The 20,618-nt window shown below is 54.3% G+C and overlaps 3 protein-coding genes across 3 annotated transcripts; 2 read left to right on the top strand and 1 right to left on the bottom strand.

Moving 5' to 3' along the window:
* Window positions 1-9,289: 9,289 nt before the first annotated feature.
* PAP2 (Poly(A) RNA polymerase protein 2) lies at window positions 9,290-12,268 on the top strand (the record flags this gene model as incomplete). The annotated part of the gene is made up of 6 exons (XM_036646378.1): window positions 9,290-10,563; window positions 10,611-11,319; window positions 11,368-11,642; window positions 11,989-12,051; window positions 12,106-12,131; window positions 12,180-12,268. 6 exons carry the CDS (start codon window positions 9,290-9,292, stop codon window positions 12,266-12,268), a joined length of 2,436 nt encoding a protein of 811 aa, XP_036488270.1.
* Window positions 12,269-16,025: 3,757 nt separating this feature from the next.
* Window positions 16,026-17,951, top strand: mfs1-2 (MFS glucose transporter mfs1; the record flags this gene model as incomplete). The annotated part of the gene is made up of 7 exons (XM_036646377.1): window positions 16,026-16,074; window positions 16,123-16,474; window positions 16,530-16,536; window positions 16,592-17,039; window positions 17,095-17,567; window positions 17,621-17,701; window positions 17,754-17,951. The coding sequence occupies 7 exons, from the start codon at window positions 16,026-16,028 to the stop codon at window positions 17,949-17,951; spliced, it is 1,608 nt and encodes a 535-aa protein (XP_036488269.1).
* Window positions 17,952-18,620: 669 nt separating this feature from the next.
* On the bottom strand, window positions 18,621-19,505 carry MIMI_R707 (Uncharacterized protein; the record flags this gene model as incomplete). Its single annotated transcript, XM_036646376.1, has 1 exon — window positions 18,621-19,505. One exon carries the CDS (start codon window positions 19,503-19,505, stop codon window positions 18,621-18,623), a length of 885 nt encoding a protein of 294 aa, XP_036488272.1.
* Window positions 19,506-20,618: the final 1,113 nt, after the last annotated feature.

The following is a 20,618-nucleotide window of genomic DNA, read 5'->3' as shown; positions in this document are numbered from 1 at the left end:
ATGGTACTAACGATTTCCGTGGCCACGGTGGAATCCAAAGCTGCGATCCCTGCCTACTTGATCCAAATCAAGAAGAAATTCAATTTCCACGAGATCACTCATGTCCCCGACCTATTCTGGGTGAAGGCTGAGAGCTTCGACTTCTCAGAAGAAGCGCACAACGAACTAAGAGTATGGAGGGAAGACCCCAATCAACTGCACCGATTGAGGGAAGAGTGGAAAGTTCACACCCTTTGCCACATAAGATATAGCTATCGCAAGCTGGCTTTTGGTTTCACGGATATGAATGAGGCCCTCAACATGTCCCGAACTGGGATCACCATTTTGGCGCACACTGGGTGGATGAGGTGAGTTCACCACTATTTGGTTGATGCATAAGAATTGAAGCACTGATTCACAGACTCTAGACCTTTTGACATCCGCGGTATCCCCATCATCTGTGTCAAATGCTCCAAGCCTAGACACATGAAGGATCAATGCGTAAAGGAGATTCCCAGATGTGGCGTATGTAATGGCAGCCATTGGTCATTCGGTTGCAAGCTGCTATTTTGCTGCCCTAATTGCTATGATGCCTTGCAGTCCCGAAAGGATAATGGAGACAGTGGGTTTACTTTGGACACAAACCACGCAGCCTGGTCCCCAACATGTCAACATGCAGAATCACGTAAAATGCATGAGGAGGCCAAGAGATACGACCAGGTGTCCCCAGGGTGGGCGTTACGCAACTTTCAGAATCCGCCTCCAGAAGCTGCAGCCAAAATGATGGCTGAATCAGCCGTGGTTGCCGCTCTGACCAAGCTGAACCTGGACAACAGTTCCAAGGAGAAATGGAGGGCGACAAAGGGGTCAACGCCCAGAACTGCCCCTTCTGCTGCTCAAGATGTCACCCCTGCTGGTGCTCAGAATGGGGGCAATGCCGTTGACCATGACCAGTTCGCGCCTGGTCAGGACGAGGTTGCTGCCGGCCAGGATCAGGCCACCAACGTTCCAGGCCAGCACGCTACCACTCAGAGCCAGGAGGCCGTTTCCGAACAAGGAACCGCCACGCAAAACCAACGTGACGTTACTGAAAGCCACCTTAGCCCAGGAGCTGAGACTGTTGCGCCAGTGGACAAACCCGCCATCAACCAACAGCAACTTCAATGCCGATCGCGGCCGATGCCGCGACTGGAAAAGCGCCACGTCGACGAACCATTACCTGAAGGGGGGGATCAAGATTCAGCGAAACAAAAAGGGAACACTAAGAAGCGGAAAGTGCGGAGGGAGCAGCTAGATTTGGATGCAACCTTCAGCGAGAGAGACGAAGGGGAATAGGATGTTGGGCAGCGTGCGCATGGAATGGGAGCAGGTTCCCAAGAACAAGGTTCGCGCCACCTTGATCCGGGGGATTTCATAGATGGGAATCACTTCGGGTACTAGTCTACTGTAGTCTTCAATAGAATCAATATCACTTCCGCGCCGCATTCAGCTCCGTCGCAGCTCGTTCCCAAGTTCACTTCCTTATTTTGATAACCCCCAACTATGGAATGGGATCGTTGCTTCTTGTTTTCGTTTTTATTTTCCCTTGTGCTATTGCATCTCGTCTTGGAGAAATTGGATGTGGCTAGGCTGAAAAGGTACCTAGAAGAATCATCAGCCTTCCATGCTTTTCCAATGGTTGGAAAGTTTCCTCGGCTTGTTTTCTCATAGCTTGCGCTCTCTTTGCGGGATGTGCTGCGACTTCCTAAACGGCAAGAGACTTTTGATACAATTTGCCTGACTACGTTTCAAACTTCTACACAGGCAGTACGCCTCATGAACTGTATCTCTTTATCCATCGCTCATTGCAACATCTGGCTGTCAATAGCAAATAAGTGCGGCAAACACACGTCAAGCAGAGTGCATTTGGGCAAGAGAATGTTTGAGATGGTGTTGGCGAGGGAGCACATCACTTGCTTTTTCCTTCGGCTCCAATCCCGTCACTAGTTGTCATCTAAAGTTGCTGCTACTGGCCTTCAAACCGACCAGTAATCCCTGACTGCAAGTTCTTTTCTCACATTGGAAGAGCTTCAGATCTCAGGCATCCGAATGAGCCAGCGGACACTGTCAAGACATCCCGTCACAGGCACGTAGACTGAATGTTTCTGTCACCAAACAACAACCAAGGAGGTTTCCTATGACAGGACCCTCACTGGCCGGGCATACGTGCTCCTAGTTTGCGGTGTTACGTAGCAGTGTGAGGCGCGGGAACCGGATCCTCCGGCCTACAATACTAAAGTATCCTAGTAGGTCCACGTATATCAAGGTAGAGAACTATGCCGAGAATCGGAGGTCTTACGTGTCTTCGTGAACCGGTGGCACTAAGTTTAAACGCCCCCAGCCACCAATTTGGTGCAGCCGAGAATTAGAGGGGCGAACTCGGCACATTCGCACGATTGATTGAAAGCTCTGCCCACTGACCTCTGACCCTCTGATCTATGCCACCTGAGGTGAGGTAACCGGGCGTACAAACTCTCCCATGCCCAGGTGTGGAACATACAAGGGAGTTTCAAAGTTTCGTGTGGGCCAGAGCCCTCAATGTCACGTTTGACATTTTGCAAGTTCAACCCTGTTTTTGCATTCTCTTTCGAGCCCACCAAACCAATCCACGTGTACTATAGTAACGTGTTCAAAAGCTTCAAGAAAAACCAGGGATCAGACCGGGGTGGAAAGGAATGTCCATAAGTGGCACAGCATTGACACCATGATGGGGAGGTATGACACAGCGGGCCAGAGACTTTGCGTAGCTCGTGTACATCGAACCTTTGAATACAGCAGTCCTCTGTCCTCTGTCCTCTGTCCTCTATCCTCTGTCCTCTATCCTCTGTTCTCTATGCTGCCCTCCTTCTGCTAGCTGAGCTTCCTTCTGCTGGCTGGGCTTCCCTCTACTAGCTGGCTTAGCCCTGCCCTCTACAAGTGAAGCCTTAGAAGTAGAGGATAGGCCAGCAGACGGAGCGCAAGCCAGAAGAATGAGGACAGAAACAGTGTTTTCACAGTACAGCAGAAAATATCGTGAGTTTCTCTGAGTAGCCAATCACTAGTGGTTACCTCAGTGTTAAGCCCCCAAAGGGTGCGCCTGCGCCGGTTAACCAGGGGGTTGCGCCGCGGAACAGTGCCCCCCACGAATGACTGGCTTACATCTGCTGGGACAACTGGAACTTGGTCTATCAGGCCGTATTTCATGCGGCAGTCGAGTCCGGTGAGGTAGCATTCGTCCTTCAAATGTACCAGGACTCGATCGACCTACAATGACAACGCAGCCACGCCATTACTCGTCGACTTTGGCTTTCTCCACATCAATGTCACAAGAGAGCTACAAACTGCAAGGGTCGTCTTCGACCAGGCGCTGGACAGCGGATCCACCGGTTGGCGGTTTGCTGTGACGGGCGAGGCGCTTGCGGCCACATTGAACACCGCCAATATCTTCCAGAACGAGGTCTTATTCCGCCTCTGCCGGGAACCTGCAGAGGTGAAGTATGAGGGTAGCCCCACAGGGCACTACTTGGGCTACCTCACGCCCCCTTTGTACCTAGACTTGTACGGAACCCAATACATCTACACTCACACCCATCAGGCAGGCCTCACATGAAGCGCAGGCGGGAGCTTCTAGGTGCGATCGATAGGCTTCTCCTGGGGCCGTTCGTCGGGAATGAACGGGGCTGTGTGGTCTTCTTGACGACTTTGCTGGGCATTCTCAATGGGACCTTCAAAGGTGGGCAGAATCTCAGAAGGGCAGTGCAGATTCTTCTAGCCGCACAAATATTTCATCTAGACTCTGCTTGCAGAATGAAACTGCCAGGAGGACGGAGCAGAAGTTATCGACGATGATATTGAGAACGAGGATACCGGAAGCGCATGCGAAGCGACCCACTGATGAGGGCTATCTCGGATAAAGATACTATGTTGTTTATGCAACGGGGCTGTATGACCATAGCCAAGTTCGCTTCCTGGGCTAGATCTTGCCTCTGCCTCATCTGTTCTGAATGCTTCCTGTGCAGGGACTGCTACAAGAAGAAAAGTCAAGATGATCATGGTCTAAATATCAAACCCAAGTACATACCGCAGTGTTGGATCATGAGTACATTGAGGCGACCATTAAAGGATGGAAAGATGTCGTGGACGGGAGGATTCTGTTCAAGGGAGAAGAGCTCGTCGCATTCATAGCCTACCTGCGGCGAATCCGCGAAGAGTTGTGCAAGGAGGCGTGGAGGCGTGAAAGTCGGAGGTAGAAGACATTGAACTAAATCGATGAGAGTGTGAAGGCATTTGTAATGCGCGATATTCGTCACATTTTGTGATGTTACTTAAGACTCTTGACTGAGACGCCTACACACTAAAAGGTTTCTTAGGCTTCTAGTTACGACGCAGCCTCCCGCAAAAAGAGTACAACAACTTCATCTTGCTCGCAGGAACAATTCGGGAGACGGCCCTAGAGAGTACTGTTGATCTTACTCACCCACCGGTGCTATTCTCCCGAAAAGCTTCGTCACAGGTCGGACAGTAAGATTGCTGGAGATGGGGGCGTTGGAGGATCCGTTGAGCGGAAGAACACCTTCTGACTCAGTGGTACCCAAATGAAGCGTTCTGAACAAAGTGATCGTCCCTCATTTGCATTACATACAAAATTCGGATTGGACGTTGGGGCTAGGGGTCCTCCCCCGGCATGATAATAATATACTCCCGTGAAAGCGAAAGACGGAGTAAACGGGGGATATCGCACAAGCATTCATTGAATTGATCATCATCAAAGCTCTGATTGACCTTGCCCACGGGCGACCAAGGGTTTATAAAGATAAGACTGGATTTTGGTCATGCCCGTCGGGACACGATACCCGAGCGAAAGTTTCTGCGCACGTCCGACGCTAGGGGAATTAATGATCAATGATTGGAGTAGGATGAGAGGCTTTGTGCACCGTCGAAGATTCGAGCAGGCGATTGTAATCATCCTAACAGCCGAACTCGACGGCAATGCGTTTGGAACAAATCCCCAACCAGGGACATGTAGCTTCAGAATCTGATAACTTAAAACATCACACGGCTGGCGATCTTCGGTGTCGTCAGCGACCATGGGAGAGATAGTCACAGAGACGTTCACGACGAGATCACCTGACGCTTATTGAATTCCTTCATCCCGACTGATCTCGTCGGTCTTTAATTATCCTGGATAATACAGAGAGAGAATACCAGGAAGGATCCCCCGGGGGCATGAGTCAAGGATGAATGTTCGATTGTGAGTGCAGGTAGTGGAAGGGGCGAGTTGGTGGAGTGAAACGGATGATGTTGTCTACGGCGCAAACGCCAAATTAACACAAGAGCACGTCACAGATTAGCTGAAATATCTACATCTGTGCTGATACGCTTTTCACTTCATTTCAAGTGAGGCGGCCGGGAGGGCAAAAACTTCAGATCTAGGCAGGTTCACAGCGGTGAGTCCAGGAGTTTGAAGTCTTCAAGTGCGGCGAGGGGAATAAAAAGTTCGTTCCCGGTCTCGGAAAGCAGATTGGTACTCCTTTGGGAAAGAGAGAAGAAGAAGAAGACAGGCGCAAGGAGGAGAGAGTCGGAGCCAACGTGTCTCAACGCTTCGTTAAAGAAAGCTCGTAAAAGAAAGCAATATCGGAGGATGGGGATGAACTCCAAGGTATCTGGGCATCTGACCTGCCTTGTTCCTTCTAGGTTCAGAGTTTTCACCGCGCCGCGCCATCAAGATTCGCTGTTGTGGCTCTTTGAATGCCCGCCATCATCCATCTCTCCCGGACCAAATACCACACTGGGTTGACGGCCAGGAATACCAGTCGCGGCAGCTGACGCGGCCAGGCCCTTCCATTGCAATTACTCATTCACGGCCCATCTGATCAAACTTGTATATCATCCGTAAAAGAGAGCAAAAGAAGGTGATAGGACTACCAGGTAATGAACCAGTGGGCCTCCGAGGCGGAGGTGAACATCCGCGTGTGTCTCTCTTACATCTCAAATTTTGTGTCATGATTCGCACACCCTTCTACCAGAGGGGCGGGCCACGAAACAGGGCCATTTATGAAGGTGATCGACCTGGGGCAATCCGCATCATGAGATCCATATCATCCACCTGCAATGGAATCGTGGGACTTCTTGCCTGGGTAGTGGGTATTCAGGTTGTTCTCGAAAGTATGGCTGCGGAGTTCCATGCCACATGTAGATTCAGAGGCCGCTACCTCAGTAGCTACCTTTTGAGTACCTACGGCAACTTGAGACGATACAACACATGTTCTGCGACATGGGGTACGAAAAGTCCCCGCTCAACAGGTTCTCATGAGATACTGGATACTTTCTTGCCCCTCCATTTTCGTGCCAACGTTCTATGGATGATGAGTAATGGAGTACGAATAAATGCTTTAGTTGGGGCACGCCACCTTTTCTCCCTCCAGTCACTTAGCTTTGTGTGGGCATCACCATCCTAGGAGTCCCATAAAGTGTTGTTCTGCTCATCTCGGCGATCGCCTCATTCCAAGCTTTGGCCCCTTGAAACAGACAGTGATGCGTTTCCACATATTGGCGTGTGGAGCTTAGGGGAGGCCAAACAGAGGAAGGCCGAACAGAGGAATGAAATTGCGTCCATAAGATTATTGATAACTTACAGAGGCGATCTCCGTGCGGTTGAAGCTATGTCCTGATGCCCGACCGGCCCCGCCCCCGACACCCCAGCCCCGGCAGCGGCCTCAGCCAGTGTCGCCCCATGCTAAGCTACGAACTCCATACCCGGACCGCACCTACGCCGGGTCCAGACGACGATGTCTTCAAGTTCACAGCGTTCTTGAAATTCGAGTGGATATCGCAGAAGCTAGCGGAGATCACTAGGTTCTTTGGCGCAAGATCGAAATAATTTGAGATTCAGCTGAGAATCCATCTTCGTTTTCGCTTGGCAACAGGACGGCAATGGGAAGCAGTGAATGTGACATCAATCATCGCTTGTCGCGTATCTCCGTGACACGTCGTCTACAAAATCAGATTCATCCCTCAGATTGCAAGTCTTTTGGTCGTACCCTATCTTTTCACATATTTTCCGTACGAATCAAGATTCCCAGCATACAGCTCTCCCTACAGCCCCAACGATGGGCTACCAGCGCTACAGAGGCAGTGAGTCTTTCTCTGCTGTCCTCGGATTCGGCACTCTGCTAATATCACATCATAGAGTTGAAAGATGTTCCCCCGCCGTTATCCAGACGAGGCTTCGACTACTACGGGGCGGAATCCCAACTAGCAATAGATGCCCTGGAGAAGGCCATAGCACAAGCCCGCCGATACACGGCCAAAACTCCTCGTCAACTCCCACCAGGTGAATCTCAATACCATGTGGTGTCAAAGGGCAAGTATCTTGGGGTCTTCACCAGCCATAGCCAAGTGATTGACAGCGTCAATGGCGTTTCTGGTGCTCGACGTAAGTTGCTAGTCAGACTTAATTTGAATAGATCCTTCTGATTGATCGTTTGATCCAGATTACGGGATAAATGGCTTCGAAAAAGCGGTGAGTGGGCTTACAGCCTTTGCGGGATGCCTATTGACACATTGCAGCGTGAAGCACTGATGGACGATCTTATGCACCATTCCCTAAACGAAATATACGACAGGGAGGCTGGGACCTATAGATTCTGTTGGAGGCAAGTCCCGCGAGCCAGCCCTGGAAACCCATTCAGCTCCAATCCCGTAACCACTTCTATGAGCTCTCCCCCTCCGCCGGCCTTTGTCCAGAGTCGCGCAACCATTATTGGATCTGATCCCGCACCTACTCAGAGAACCTTTGGTATCAAGCATGCTGCGAGCCCCATTTCCACGCCAATCCGGAGCCCCAGATCTACTTCCGAAGTCACTCCGGCTGCAACTCCGACCCGAAGTCCAGTGATCGAACTGGACGCTGGCCAGGAGGATACGTTCACTTCCAGCCCTATGACCATCCAGAGCTTCAATTTTTCACCCACCAAGCCCATCGACCCTGTCTCCAGCCCGCCGGCTCACAGCTCTTCAGAGATTGACACTAGCAAGCTCCTCAACGGCTCTGACATCGCTGAGGTAAGTTCCATATTGCGGGAAATGTCGCAATGAAGCCGCTCACCATTCCATTTCAATTTTAGGTCAACGTTGAAGGGACACCGCGACAGCCACGCAAGCGCGGACGCCGTCCCAAGTCCGCCGCGAAGCCGAATGGCGAAGTAACTGAGGTAAGTTCCATATTGCGGGACACGTCGCAACGAAGCCACTCACCATTCCATTTCAATTTCAGGTCAACGTTGAAAGGACACCGCGACAGCCACGCAAGGTCGGACGCCCTCTCAAGTCCGCCGCGAAGCCGAATGGCGAAGTCACTGAGGTAAGTTCCATATTGCGGGACACGTCGCAACGAAGCCACTCACCATTCCATTTCAATTTCAGGTCAACGTTGAAGGGACACCGCGACAGCCACGCAAGGTCGGACGCCCTCGCAAGTCCACCACACAAGCAAAGGCCCAGGGTAGTGCCACTGGTCCCGTCGAAGATCGTCGTCATAGGATCTCCAAGTCAGAGCCGAAGAGCTCTCCCAGTCTGGCACAGAAGACCTTGACCGCAATGTTCAAGCCAACTAACCCTAAGTGAGAGACATGGCATAGAGAGTGAAGGAAATCGCGAATCAACGTGGGGGTCGTAAGGAGAAGGGTTCCGAGGTTGCAATCAGAAGTCGTCCATAGAATGCATATAATTTCATTTGTTAGCTCGAAAATGCTCCTTCCCACCTTTGATGTGTGCACGTAAAACATCTTCGGGTCAACTGATTCTGCTATCTCATACGATGCAGCAGCATCCTGACGTCTTCCGAGCTTGATTTCAATCTGAGCTTTGGTGGTTTATTCCAAGTGGCGTAGTGAGAGGGTCAGGAAATGGTGATGTGTTTGTCGTATAAAAGCACTGCAGGTTGCACCTTGTTCTGCTGCGTTCTGCATGAGCACAACCAGCCTTTGTCTAGTTTGACACCTGCCTGCTTCTTCAGTGTTGCCCGTGAAGAATTGAAAACGGAACTCAGCAGTGAGACAAAGGTCGGTGACAGGCTTTGCGCACGACCCCACTTGAGATAAGGCACCCACCTCACCTTAGATAAGGCCAGTCGCGATCACGTGGTGTTATCGATACGGCTATCTTAGGGCACTTGAATTCTCGTACTGGGTCCCATCTTGACGTCGCCCTCCCGAAATTTGTTTCAGTGCCGGGTGCTGTTGCTCAAAGTTCAACGCGTCAACACCAGTATCCACACCACAACGCGTACACGATGAGCTCATACAGACCATCATACCCACCTCGGAGAGGTAATCGCGACAGCAATCGCAACCATGGCCGTGATCGCTACGATTCCCGCCAAAGCCACCAGGGTCCTCCCGGGGCTGGTGATAGCTGGCGCAATCCCTGGCCAGAGGACCGTGAGTATCGCCGCCGTTCCCGATCTCGATCACCACCGAGGCACTCCGGCCACTATGATTCTTACAGAGGAGGCGACACAGGCCGAAGATCCGGTGGCTATGATGGCTACAGACCCGACTCGCGACCCCCTCAGGGCGACTTCACTTTCCGCGTGGACAAGCCCTCTGGCGTGGGCGACATCGGCGACTCTTACCGCCCTGGACAAGGTAATGCGCGACGAAACGGTCGCGGTCGCGGCCGCGGGGGTCCCTATGGCAGAGGTCGTGGTGGATATCAGAAAATCATTCCGGCCGAGCGCGAGCTTCTGAAGTCTCGCCGCGACGGCGTCGATGAGAATCTCGTCAATGACGCCGATGGCGGCGCCAAGTATCGCGACATAGACGAGCTTTCGGACGACGAGGAGGCCGACATGGACATCTCGGACAACTCTGACGACGACTCGGGCGAGCCTTCCAACAAGCGCGTCCGCCGCGACGACAACGACGAAAGTGGCAACAGCGTGCCCAAGTGGTCCAACCCAGATCCGTACACCGCACTTCCCCCGCCCGACGCCGACAAGGAGCGCAAGAAGAAGGACATGGTCAAGATGATTCGCAAAGCTCGCGTCGACGACTCTGCTGCCGACAAGCTAGCTGCGAGCACCGAGGCCGAGGAGTTCATTTCCTTTGACATGGATGGTGGCGATGATGGCGAGGAGGAAGAAATCATTCTGCCTCCTTCCAAATCGCCGACTCCTCCCCCGCCCCCGCCGTCCCTTCCTGCTCCTCCTCCCCCCCCTCCTTCCCTGCCTGACGCTGCTGTGTTCAGAGAGCCGCCTACTGCTCCCCGCCACGACCAGGTCTCCAACGGTCACTTCAACGCTTCTGCCGCTTCTACGGCGCCATCCACCTCCGCCAGCAACCGACCGGCCCTCCCTCCGAAGCCAGTCGTGGCCGACGACGCACTTGGCTCGCGCAAGCGCACCGTAGATGACCAGATCAAGCCACCCACCTACGGCCCTCTGCGGAAGGTGAACAAGATGCCCGTCGGTGGTGACATACTTCCCGAATGGCAAGTCACCAGGCACGAGGACCCTACGCCCTGGATCAAGGCAGACCATTCCAAGTCGTCAGACATGAGCGTTTGGTGAGTTTGACAGTCCACCCCGGCAGCCCCATACTGACCTGTCTAAGGCTGCACAAGGAAGTTGTGGATTTCTACGAAATGGTCAGGCCTCGTGAATTTGAGCATGCCATGCGCAGCCGACTCGTCGAAAAGCTTCGCAGGGCCTTGAGAACAAGTCGCAACTACAGAGACCACGATCTCGAGCCGTTTGGATCGTTCATGTCAGGTTTGTATCTTCCCACGGCCGACATGGACTTGGTCGTCTGTGCTAAGCGCTGGATCAACGGCGGTCCTTCGGAGTTCTTTGGTATGAAGCCCCTTAGAAACTTTGGCAAGTTCCTGTCAAGCTGTAGAATTTCCAACTACAGCACCATGGAGTTCATTGGTCACGCGAAGGTGCCCTTGGTCAAGTACATTGACACCCAGACCGGGTTGAGAGTCGACATCTCATTTGACCGTCTTGATGGTCCCCAAGCCATCAAGACATTTGCTGCGTGGAAGGAACAGTACCCGGCAATGCCTATTCTCGTCACCATGATCAAGCACTTCCTCGTCATGCGTGGTCTCAACGAGCCTGTCAACGGAGGCATCGGCAGTTTCACCGTCACTTGCATGGTCGTTAGCATGCTTCAGCTCATGCCCCAGGTTCAAAGCCGAAACCTCATCCCTGAGCATCACCTTGGTGAAATGCTCATGGAATTCTTCGATCTTTACGGAAACAGATTCGACTATACGAACACGGCTATCCGTCTGAACCCTCCCGGTTACATGCACAAAGTACGTCCCCAGTCCGATGCGTTGGCATGGTCCTAATACCCCCATCAGACCAAAGTTCCCGATGTCGTCTACAAGAATCGCGACCGACTCTCTGTGATTGACCCTAACAACCCTGCCAACGACATTTCGGGCGGCTCTAGCAACGCCGGCCGCATCTTGGGAGAGTTCCGTTACGCGTACCAGAGGCTACAGAAGAGAATGGCGGAGCTGTCGCAGCTTGGCTCCCGCGCCAGCCAGCCGACCAGCATCCTGGAGGCGATCTACGCCGGCAACTACTCATCGTTCCGTAACCAGCGCGCACACCTTCGCAGACTTCACGACCAGTGAGTGAAGATGATGGCGCGATCGAGAGACGTGAACGATGGTTCGACATGTGATGTTGTTCAAATTCGACGGGCTTCTTCGAATGTTGTGGGGAGGACTTCTCAGGCTACAGGAACATTTGCTATACACACTGCGTTGCTTACACGGGGTACGGACAAGGCCTCCGTACAGAAAGTAGTACGGAGATGGAGTCAGGAGAGGCGGCTGTTTTCATCGATACCCCCGTTACCCTCAGCCCGACCGATCAGCGCCGGGCTAGAGACTTTCAGAGGTTTTTGCAGTTTCATTTTGACGAAACGAGTTGTATGATAACGGGGAAGTTGGCGGCATGGATTGACTTTACAGGCCCGGGTCTCTCTACGTCCTCTGGTACGGGCCGCCAACTCCTCACGGCATGGGCCAGCCCTAGTGGGCATTGAATCAAAGAAAGGACATTCTACATTAGAAAGCTAACCGATGCAGCGTTACCGGTCCCCATCGCGGGAGCGGTAGAACGCCAACGCCTGCGCTCCCTATCCCATGCTGACGATTCACAGGACTGTTCTCGCAGCTTCTTCGGAAGCTTGCGCGGGCTCTTTGCGATGAGGCGGCCTGGGTCCCTGGCGACGGGGATCCGTTCCGGTGATGACTTGCAAACCTGGCAGCGTCCCCTCGGGGCGCCGCCGCTTTTCTCACTGCACTCTGCTGCCTTGTGCACGGATGTGGAGAGGAAATGGTCTCTGGACCTAATGGGTTGTATGGTGCATGACATGAATGGGCGGCCATGGAGGACCTGGTTGAGCGGCAGTGAACGACCATCGCGATGAGGCTCAGGCATGTTATTTGGCTGTCCATAAGGCCAGTCGAGTATTGGACTTTCCCGTATGAGTCTTGCGACATGGAGACAAGTCACGTTTTGCCAGACACCGACCCCTGCACCGGTGCCATCTCGTCGCAGAGCTTCTAAGCATGCTATTCACGGGCAGGCGAAATGAGTAGACTGTCTGCCGCTCAGCCCTGGGGTGGCGCTGACGACAGCCAAGCCGCAACCGAGACGAGCAAGAGGAGTGCTGACATGAGGAGGAGCCAGGAGTCCCTTGTCCGCCGAGCTCGCTGCCACAGATTCCCGACTGGGAGCTTGTCAGGGTAACGAGCTCAGGCAGGACATCTTCGACCTCGGCTTTCACTGGCTGACTTCGTTGGTCAGGCGGCTGCGAGGCTGTACCTTGACCATCAGCTTTCCCCGCGAAGGCAAGGGACAGCAAGCGGGGAGGTTCGCAGAGCCTGCAATCGGAGCGAAGCAGCGCCGAGATCACGTCGAAGAGGTTGCGGCTAGTTGACCAAGCAAGATGGAGACGAAGCAGATGGACCGTTTGCTTGGGACCATTGGCGGGCGTGCATGGCAGCATTTGACAGATCGGGGTCCCGGCGACAGGCCGACGGGGGGGTTACATTGTTGAAAGCTTCTCGCTTTCGTGTTGCTTGCGGTAGGGCCTGTCGTGCCGGGGCATGGGCGTCGCACCGAATCGGCGCGAGAATGCACGGAATGAGGATGTCCTGTAGCTTGATAGCGACCAAGACGGAGATACTTGGAGCACGTAACTCAGACTTCGGGGTAACGTTGCAGCGCGGATTCCTTCAAGTATGAGAGGCGCGCGCAAGTGACCGAGGCGTGGGCAGGTCACCGCAAAGGTCTTCAGTTTTTCCCGCGCAGAGTGACGAGAAGCGCTTTGTGAAATGAGTCGGGGTCGTGAGGTGCAGTAGTGTAGATGAGTTATCGATCTCCAGCAGGTTGGTGATCGGGGGGGGGGGGGGGGCCATCGGGTGGTGGGCCGTACTTCGGGTCGTCTGCGGCGTGCCTCGGCCGATGCCAGGGCAAAGTCGTCTTCTTCGGCGCGATGGTAGGGGGTGGTCTGGGATTCCGGATCTCTCACCACGTCTGCTAAGAAGGACGTTGCAAATTTTTTCTCCCCCGTTGACCAGATGGATTCTGCACGGAAAAGCGTGGGCATGGGCAGCTGCGACGGGTTGAATGATTTCTTCGCAAGCGGTCCATTCAAGGTGCGGGAGGCAGGCGAACTTTCAGTGGGCTCAGTTTAGGTAATGGAGCCTGAAGCGACGACAGCCAATGGGTATCTCAGAAGAAAAGTCTGGGTTGATGTACATGGTATGGAGGACCCGTCTCGGAGATGTGGTCCGACAAATGGCCCGCAAAACAAGGACGGGACGCAGACGTTTGTGGGCCTCCCGGTCGAGCTCGGGGGGCATTCCCCCGCATGTGCTCCATCAAGCAGAGAGGTACCTTATGTATTCATTTTGTGCAATACCTTGGGTGGTGGCATGAGATGTTTGGTGACTCTCCATCAGGCAATGGATTTGTGAGGAAATGATGGATTTGTCCTCTGCGAGCGTGTGGCACAGGAGTCACGAGGTATGGACGCGGTCGTGTTCTCGGTGGATTGGGCGCGGTGTGCGGTCTGCGGTACAGGTTTTGCGATCTTGGCCGGGGGAGGAGGGCTTCGATTCGATCGCGGCACAGCGGGTGGGTGGCTTGCAGGAGGGCGTTTGATGTGCAGTATTAGCTGCGGCATAACGGCGGCAGAGAAGCGGGCAGGCGCTGGTCGCCTACACTACTGTTGATACCGCTTTGGGGGATGTCTTGGGAGGATGTAAGATGAGGCCGGTGGCTTGTGAAGGGAGCGAATGGGGAGGGGGGAATGTCGAGTCACAGTGTAGGAACAGTGAATGGTTACATGCCCGCAAAGACGAGAGAGGTGAGGAACGGGGAAGCAGGAGCCATGCGTGGAGCGCTGCTGCGGTTTTTGCCAAGAGGCTGGCTCTTCTGTCCAATTCTGCAGATCACGGGACAAGATGCAGCGAAACGAAGGCGAAGGAAGGACACGCCGACGGTGGTACGACACCTGCCCGTCTTTGGCCCAGCCTGTCACCGCAGGGCAGGGCACTTCACTTTGGACGGCGTCTTTTCCTCGTGTCTTTCCCGTCCGGGTATCATTTACCAAAGAGCTAGCTGCCTGTCAGTCAGTCTGTGCGGTCGTTTGTTTTGACTTATCTACAGTACCTTAAGTTACCTTACTAGGTGCCTTACCTTATTGGCAGCATGTGTGTGTTTTTTGTGGCTGTTCACGTTTCCTTCGGGTGCGGGGAAAAGCGGCCGTGAGGATTGGCCCGTCGCACGAGGGAGGGTGAGTGTGGTGTCTGCGGAGGTACGTTCCTGACATTGAACACTGAAGGATCCAATGCCTGCACCGACTGAGGTGACTTGAGCCCTCTCCACGTCCCCACTCCACTGTCTTTTCTGCGGGGCTCAATGTTTTGGCGACATCACTAACAGCCAGACTGACCACGACGAACGACACCGGACAGACCACACAAGGCAGACCAGGCTGCCTATCCTATCCTATGGATCCGTACGTACGATGAACGGCGGTACGCATCTTTGCAGCACCACCAACACGAGCACAGCATGAGACATTCAGGATCCAACAGCCCCCAAGGCTCACGGTTCAAGGCAACCAACACCGCCCGTGTGGCATTGGATCTGGCCGAGCTTTTCGTCTCGCTGCAATGTCGCTGCAAGCTCACGCCCTTGGCCTTGTTCTTGCTTGGCGGCACCATCGCCAATCGTTCCATGTCTTCGGCCACTCGCAGCCCCTTACCGCCAGCCCTCTGCTCCTCTCACGCTTAGGTTTGCGACTCTGACGCTGCTGCCCTTCTCCGCACTTTGCCTCCCACACCCAATCCCAGTCCCCGGATCATCAATGGATGGCACTTTGGGGGGATCAGAGGTGACGAGACGGGAGCTCCTGATTCCCCACGACGCACTCTGCCAGTGTTGGATGTTCCCCGCCATGTTGGACCATCCTTCTCGAACCTCCCTCCTCGCCCGACTCCAAGGATTGATCATCACCCCCTCGCTTCCTCCACGCCTGCGTCCCATCCACCCTTGACCGATCGTATACCACGGGACGGCCAATCCTCCACACCAACCTTGTCAACCCCATGCGCCAACTTTTGCATTCGGTCCGTCCAATCCATCGCCCAGGGGTTTCTCCTCTGCCGAGACCGTCCAGTCCAATGTCAGTCGACGCCGCATCCCGGTGCGACGGGGGTCGCGTCCTTCCCAGCTTGTGACTCGGAGCTCATTACATGAGACATCTGCACCGTCCCGTCTCTGCCTTGTCCCCCTGTCCTGCTTCCAGACTGCTACTTTAACTTTCGAACGCGCCCACCTGCGAGCCCTCTGGAAAGAAGCCACGAGGGTTCCCTTCATCAACCCAGTCCATCTCATCACACATCCCGCAACCTGTCCTACACAGACTGGGACTTCGAATACAACACAACTGGATACACCTCACACAGACTCGCCACGCGCGGCCGTGAATATGTGGAAGTTTACCAATGTTTACGCCATTTGCGGTTTTGCCGCCATTGGTACGCTCCAACCTCGATCTCACTTCTGCCAATTCTAACCATGCGCAGGTGGCGGGCTCTTCGGCTTCGATATCAGCTCCATGAGCGGTGTTCTCGGGACCCAGGCATATAAGCGATACTTCAATGACCCCAAGGAATACGCCCAGGGTGGTATCACCGCCGCCATGCCCGCCGGCTCCCTCGTCGGCTCTCTCGTCTCCTCCTTCATCGCCGACAAGTACTCCAGAAAGATCGCGCTGCAATTCTCCTGCTTACTCTGGATCCTTGGAGCCATTCTCCAGTGCGCTTCCGTCAACGTCGCCATGCTCTGCGTCGGCCGTGTCATTGCTGGAATGTGCGTCGGTATTGCTTCATCCATCGTGCCTGTGTATCAGTCAGAGATCGCTCCCAAAGAGATCCGGTAAGCCCCCAAAACCACTGGGAACTTGAGAGAAGTCACGCTAACGAACTTGCAGTGGTCGCGTAAGCTCTTGACGAGGTCCTCTTACTACCTAGGATCATGCTAACGCCTCTTTAGGTCGTGAGTTTGCAACAGTGGGCCATCACTTGGGGTATCCTCATTCAGTACTTCATCCAATACGGTGCTGCATCAGGTATCGGAGGAGGCCCCAACGACCCAGATCAGCCAACCGCAGCTTTCCGCATTCCTTGGGGCGTGCAAATGGTGCCTGCCGTCATCCTGTTCTTTGGTCTCTTTTTCTGCCCCTACAGTCCTCGTTGGCTCGCCGCTCACGACCGCTGGGACGAGGCGATCAAAGTCCTCGCGAGCCTCCATGGACATGGCGACGTGAACCACCCCAAGGTCCTTGCTCAGTATCAAGAGATTGAGGAGGCTCTCCGCTTCGAGCGCGAGGAAAAGATCAACAGCTTCAAGGCGCTTGTAGCCCCCCGCATGTACAAGCGTGTGCTCCTGGGTATGAGCATCCAAATGTGGTCCCAATTGAGTGGAATGAACATCATGATGTGTAAGTTGACAGTCGCTGGTTCAAAGTAGGAATATGAGAAACTGACCTCCAATAGACTACATTGTCTACATCATGCAAGGCGCCAACATGGGCAACCCGCTCATGACCGCCTCCATTCAATACGTCATCAACGTCGCCCTCACCCTACCGGCCATCCTTTTCATGGACAGAATTGGCCGTCGTCCGCTTCTCGTTGGCGGAGCTTTCATGATGATGACCTGGTTGTTCATCTCCGGCGCGCTGCAGCAGTACTACGGCCAGGCCAACGTTGGCGACCTGGTCACTACCGAGAACGAGTCTGTATCCTGGATCATTGTCGACAACCACTCCGTCTCAGCCGCCGTCGTCTCCTGCTCGTACCTATTCGTTGCCACGTTCGCTACCACCTGGGGTCCCGTTTCATGGACTTACCCGGCCGAGATTTTCCCCAGCAAGATTCGCGCCAAGGCCGTCTCTCTTGCGACCTCCACTAACTGGTTCTGGAACATGGTCTTGGCGTTTGCCGTGCCACCTCTGTTGTGGAACATTGTAAGTCCACGATAAAAGCTATCCGGAAGACGAATGCTAACCCATCTGCACAGAACTACAAGATGTATTACATCTTCGCCACCTTCAACGCCTGCGCCTTCCTCCACACTGCCTTCTTCGCTCCCGAGACCAAGGTTCGTATGGTTCTCCGCGGTTCGATCTACTGGACGCTAACAGCTCAAACAGGGCTTCACCCTCGAGGAGATGGACGACGTCTTCAACTCCGGCCTCCCCGCCTGGAAGACGCACAAGAAGAAGTCCCGCCTCGACGAGCTCGAGAACGAGATCGCCACCGGAAACCTCAAGGTCGCACGTCCCCACGGCGCCATCGAGACAGAGGACGTCGCTCACGAGACCGAGAAGAAGGGTGCCGGCGCCGTCTAAAGACGCGATTCGTCTATTTGCTCTATATAATATCTACGCGATGATTGTCTGGGGGACGACTACGATGAAAATAGGGGGGAATGAAGGAGGGATGAGGAGGCGGATGGGATCGATGACTTTGGCAAAGATACCACTGTAATGCGCTCAAAGGACGGTCTGGGTTTCGCTTACTTTCATAAGTTTACCAAACATAATATGAAGTTAATGGCACTTCACCGGCTTGCGGGCCGCAGAGTTTTAAATCACTTCGGACTATTGGCTCACTCGTCTAGTGACAGGGACCTCTGATGCATCGTCTGCCTACCAAGGCTGAACGTCCGTTGTACACAATCTGACGCCGTCGACTCAGCGGAGTTCTTGCTTCACACAATGACGATCTCTCATTTGCGGTGGGGTGCACTGGTATGAGATCTCCCAAAACCATCCCTTGGTTGAATCTCAAAGCACAAGATCCGCAATTCTTCCACACGCGCTCAATTTCCATCCGGAAGAACAGGAGATAGAGTTGGGGATGTGCAAACGTACAGTATTCATGTGGTCTACTTTTGTTTGGGCTGCATTTGATACATCTTGCTGCATTCCTCCAGGGTGAAGTACATATCACGAAGCTAGACTAATAACATGTGGTGGTATTCCTTGCGCAACAATGCGACGTATTTTCCGCATGTATCAGTACCCGTCCGCAATCCCATCAGCTTCCTCCTGTGCCCTGCGTTCCCCGTCCGCCGCCCACCACCACCGATGCGACTCGTCGTGGCCCAACGCACCATCGTCTTCACAACAATCCCAGGGCTTGGGGCTGAGAATGTAATGAACGTTCTTGACTTCCTCGTCCCTCCAGATGACATCATGCACGCCCCGCCACCGCAGCGTCTTCAGCGCGTTATACACATACGGCAACCCGACCCACCGGCCCCGGAACAGCTCCGCAAGCAGGTCCTGGTCGGGAAACACCCACTCCGCAGGCGCGTTCTCGACGCGCGCCGCTATCGCGCCGTAGTGCGCCGCCGAGGGGACCACGACGAGGAGGCCGCTGTTCAGCAGGCCGAGCGGCCGCGGGGCGCGGTCCGCGCCGTCGGTCTGCGCCGCGGCGGGGTCCGCGTGGTGCGCCGTGAACGGGCAGCTGGCCGGGACCCAGGTCGGCGGGTAGTGCGGCTTTTTGAGCGGGTTGCAGGTGCACGCGTGGCCGGCGGCGAAGACCTTTGTGCCGGCGGTGCTGCTGGCGGCGGCGGGGTTCAGGGGCGGGTGCGTCATCAGCTCGTCCATGTTCCTGCGCACGAGCATGTCGCAGTCGAGGAGGACGACGCGGGCGTACGCGGTGAGGGAGAAGACGGTTAGTTTGGTCCAGGTGTCTTCGAAGCGCGGCTCGCGTGTGTAGGCTCTCGTGCCTGCGGGGCGGAGGCGCGGGACCCGGTGGAGGGGGATGCCGCGGGCGGCGAGGGCGGCGCGGCCCTCCTCGGGGAAGGAGTCTGTGTACAGGGCGATGAAGGGGTAGACTGTTTTTGAGGAGACGAGGGAATGGTGTAAGGTGAGGAGCCCCGGGAGGTAGCTCATGCTTGTGATAAGACTTGCCCAGACTAAGATGGAGTCAGAGTAGTGAGGCTCATGGCTTGGATTGAGAATCGTACCTTTGTCTGATTGGACAACTCTTTCGACTTGTAACGTTTCTTCAGTCATGTTTCCGCACTGGTTCCGAGTAATCTCTGACGGCGAAGATGGAAGCACACATGAGCATCGTATGTCGTATATGTATTCAAGCCGTTCGTCCCTTGCTTTGGGAGCCTCACATTGGGCGGTGGAGCACAGATGGACCTTTCGGCCGTTCGTTACGTTAGCTATGCGTCGTGGAATGAACACAGAGCCACTCTCGGCAGTGTAAAGCCGATGAACCGTCTGCGGTCCTGATTCCATCTGTAGCTAGTGTTTCTGCATCACTGAGACACACTTTAGTTTCCTACTTCCAGTTTCGATGACACTCGCATAGCCAAGCCCGCGTCTTTCCGCTCATCCGAATTACACGACATTAGGGCGTCGGATGACTCGATGATATAAAAGCACTCATTTGTTAAGTGGAGGCTTCTGAATTTCTCTCGTGGGTGCAACACTGCATCGGAAAGCCAGTAGTGTCAAGGTGCAGAATATGACCCACTATGGTCTTTGCCGGTTGAGGGTTGGGTTTAGGGGAATTCTTTGATGCCATCTCTAGGCGAATAACTTTAGTGAAACACTTCAGGCCTCGTAAACTCGTTATCCGGATAGACGTTCTCGCCCATGGACATCGTGCCATCCTCATGAACAACCAAGTTGCCCTTTCCGATATCGACGGTGCCTTCTTCGTCGTCTTCTTCGCACTCATTTTGCGGCAAATAGTAGTAAGAATCCAGCTTCCGAATCCCCGGATACCAGTACCGCGACCAAGGCCTCATCTTGCGTTGACTTCCCACCGCGAAGTCTTCGAGCAACGCTGCAAAGTCGCGGTAGGGTATCATCTCGGCAAACCAAGCAGTCCACAGAACGACTCCCCACTCGAGCTTGCGAAAAGCGTCGAGGCTGCCGTATACCTCTTCGACCACCCGGCGGAGCATGCCTTTCTCTCCCTCCGGCAGAGGGTCATAGACCTCGAAGAAGGCTGCCTTGGCCTCCGCGACAAACTTCGGCTCAACCAAC

Source organism: Colletotrichum siamense (genome assembly GCF_013390195.1).
Source record: "Colletotrichum siamense strain Cg363 chromosome Unknown KSG_Cg363_contig10, whole genome shotgun sequence".
Lineage (NCBI taxonomy): Eukaryota > Fungi > Ascomycota > Sordariomycetes > Glomerellales > Glomerellaceae > Colletotrichum > Colletotrichum siamense.
Note: the sequence above shows the minus strand (reverse complement) of the source record. Positions and strands in the feature narration are given on the sequence as shown.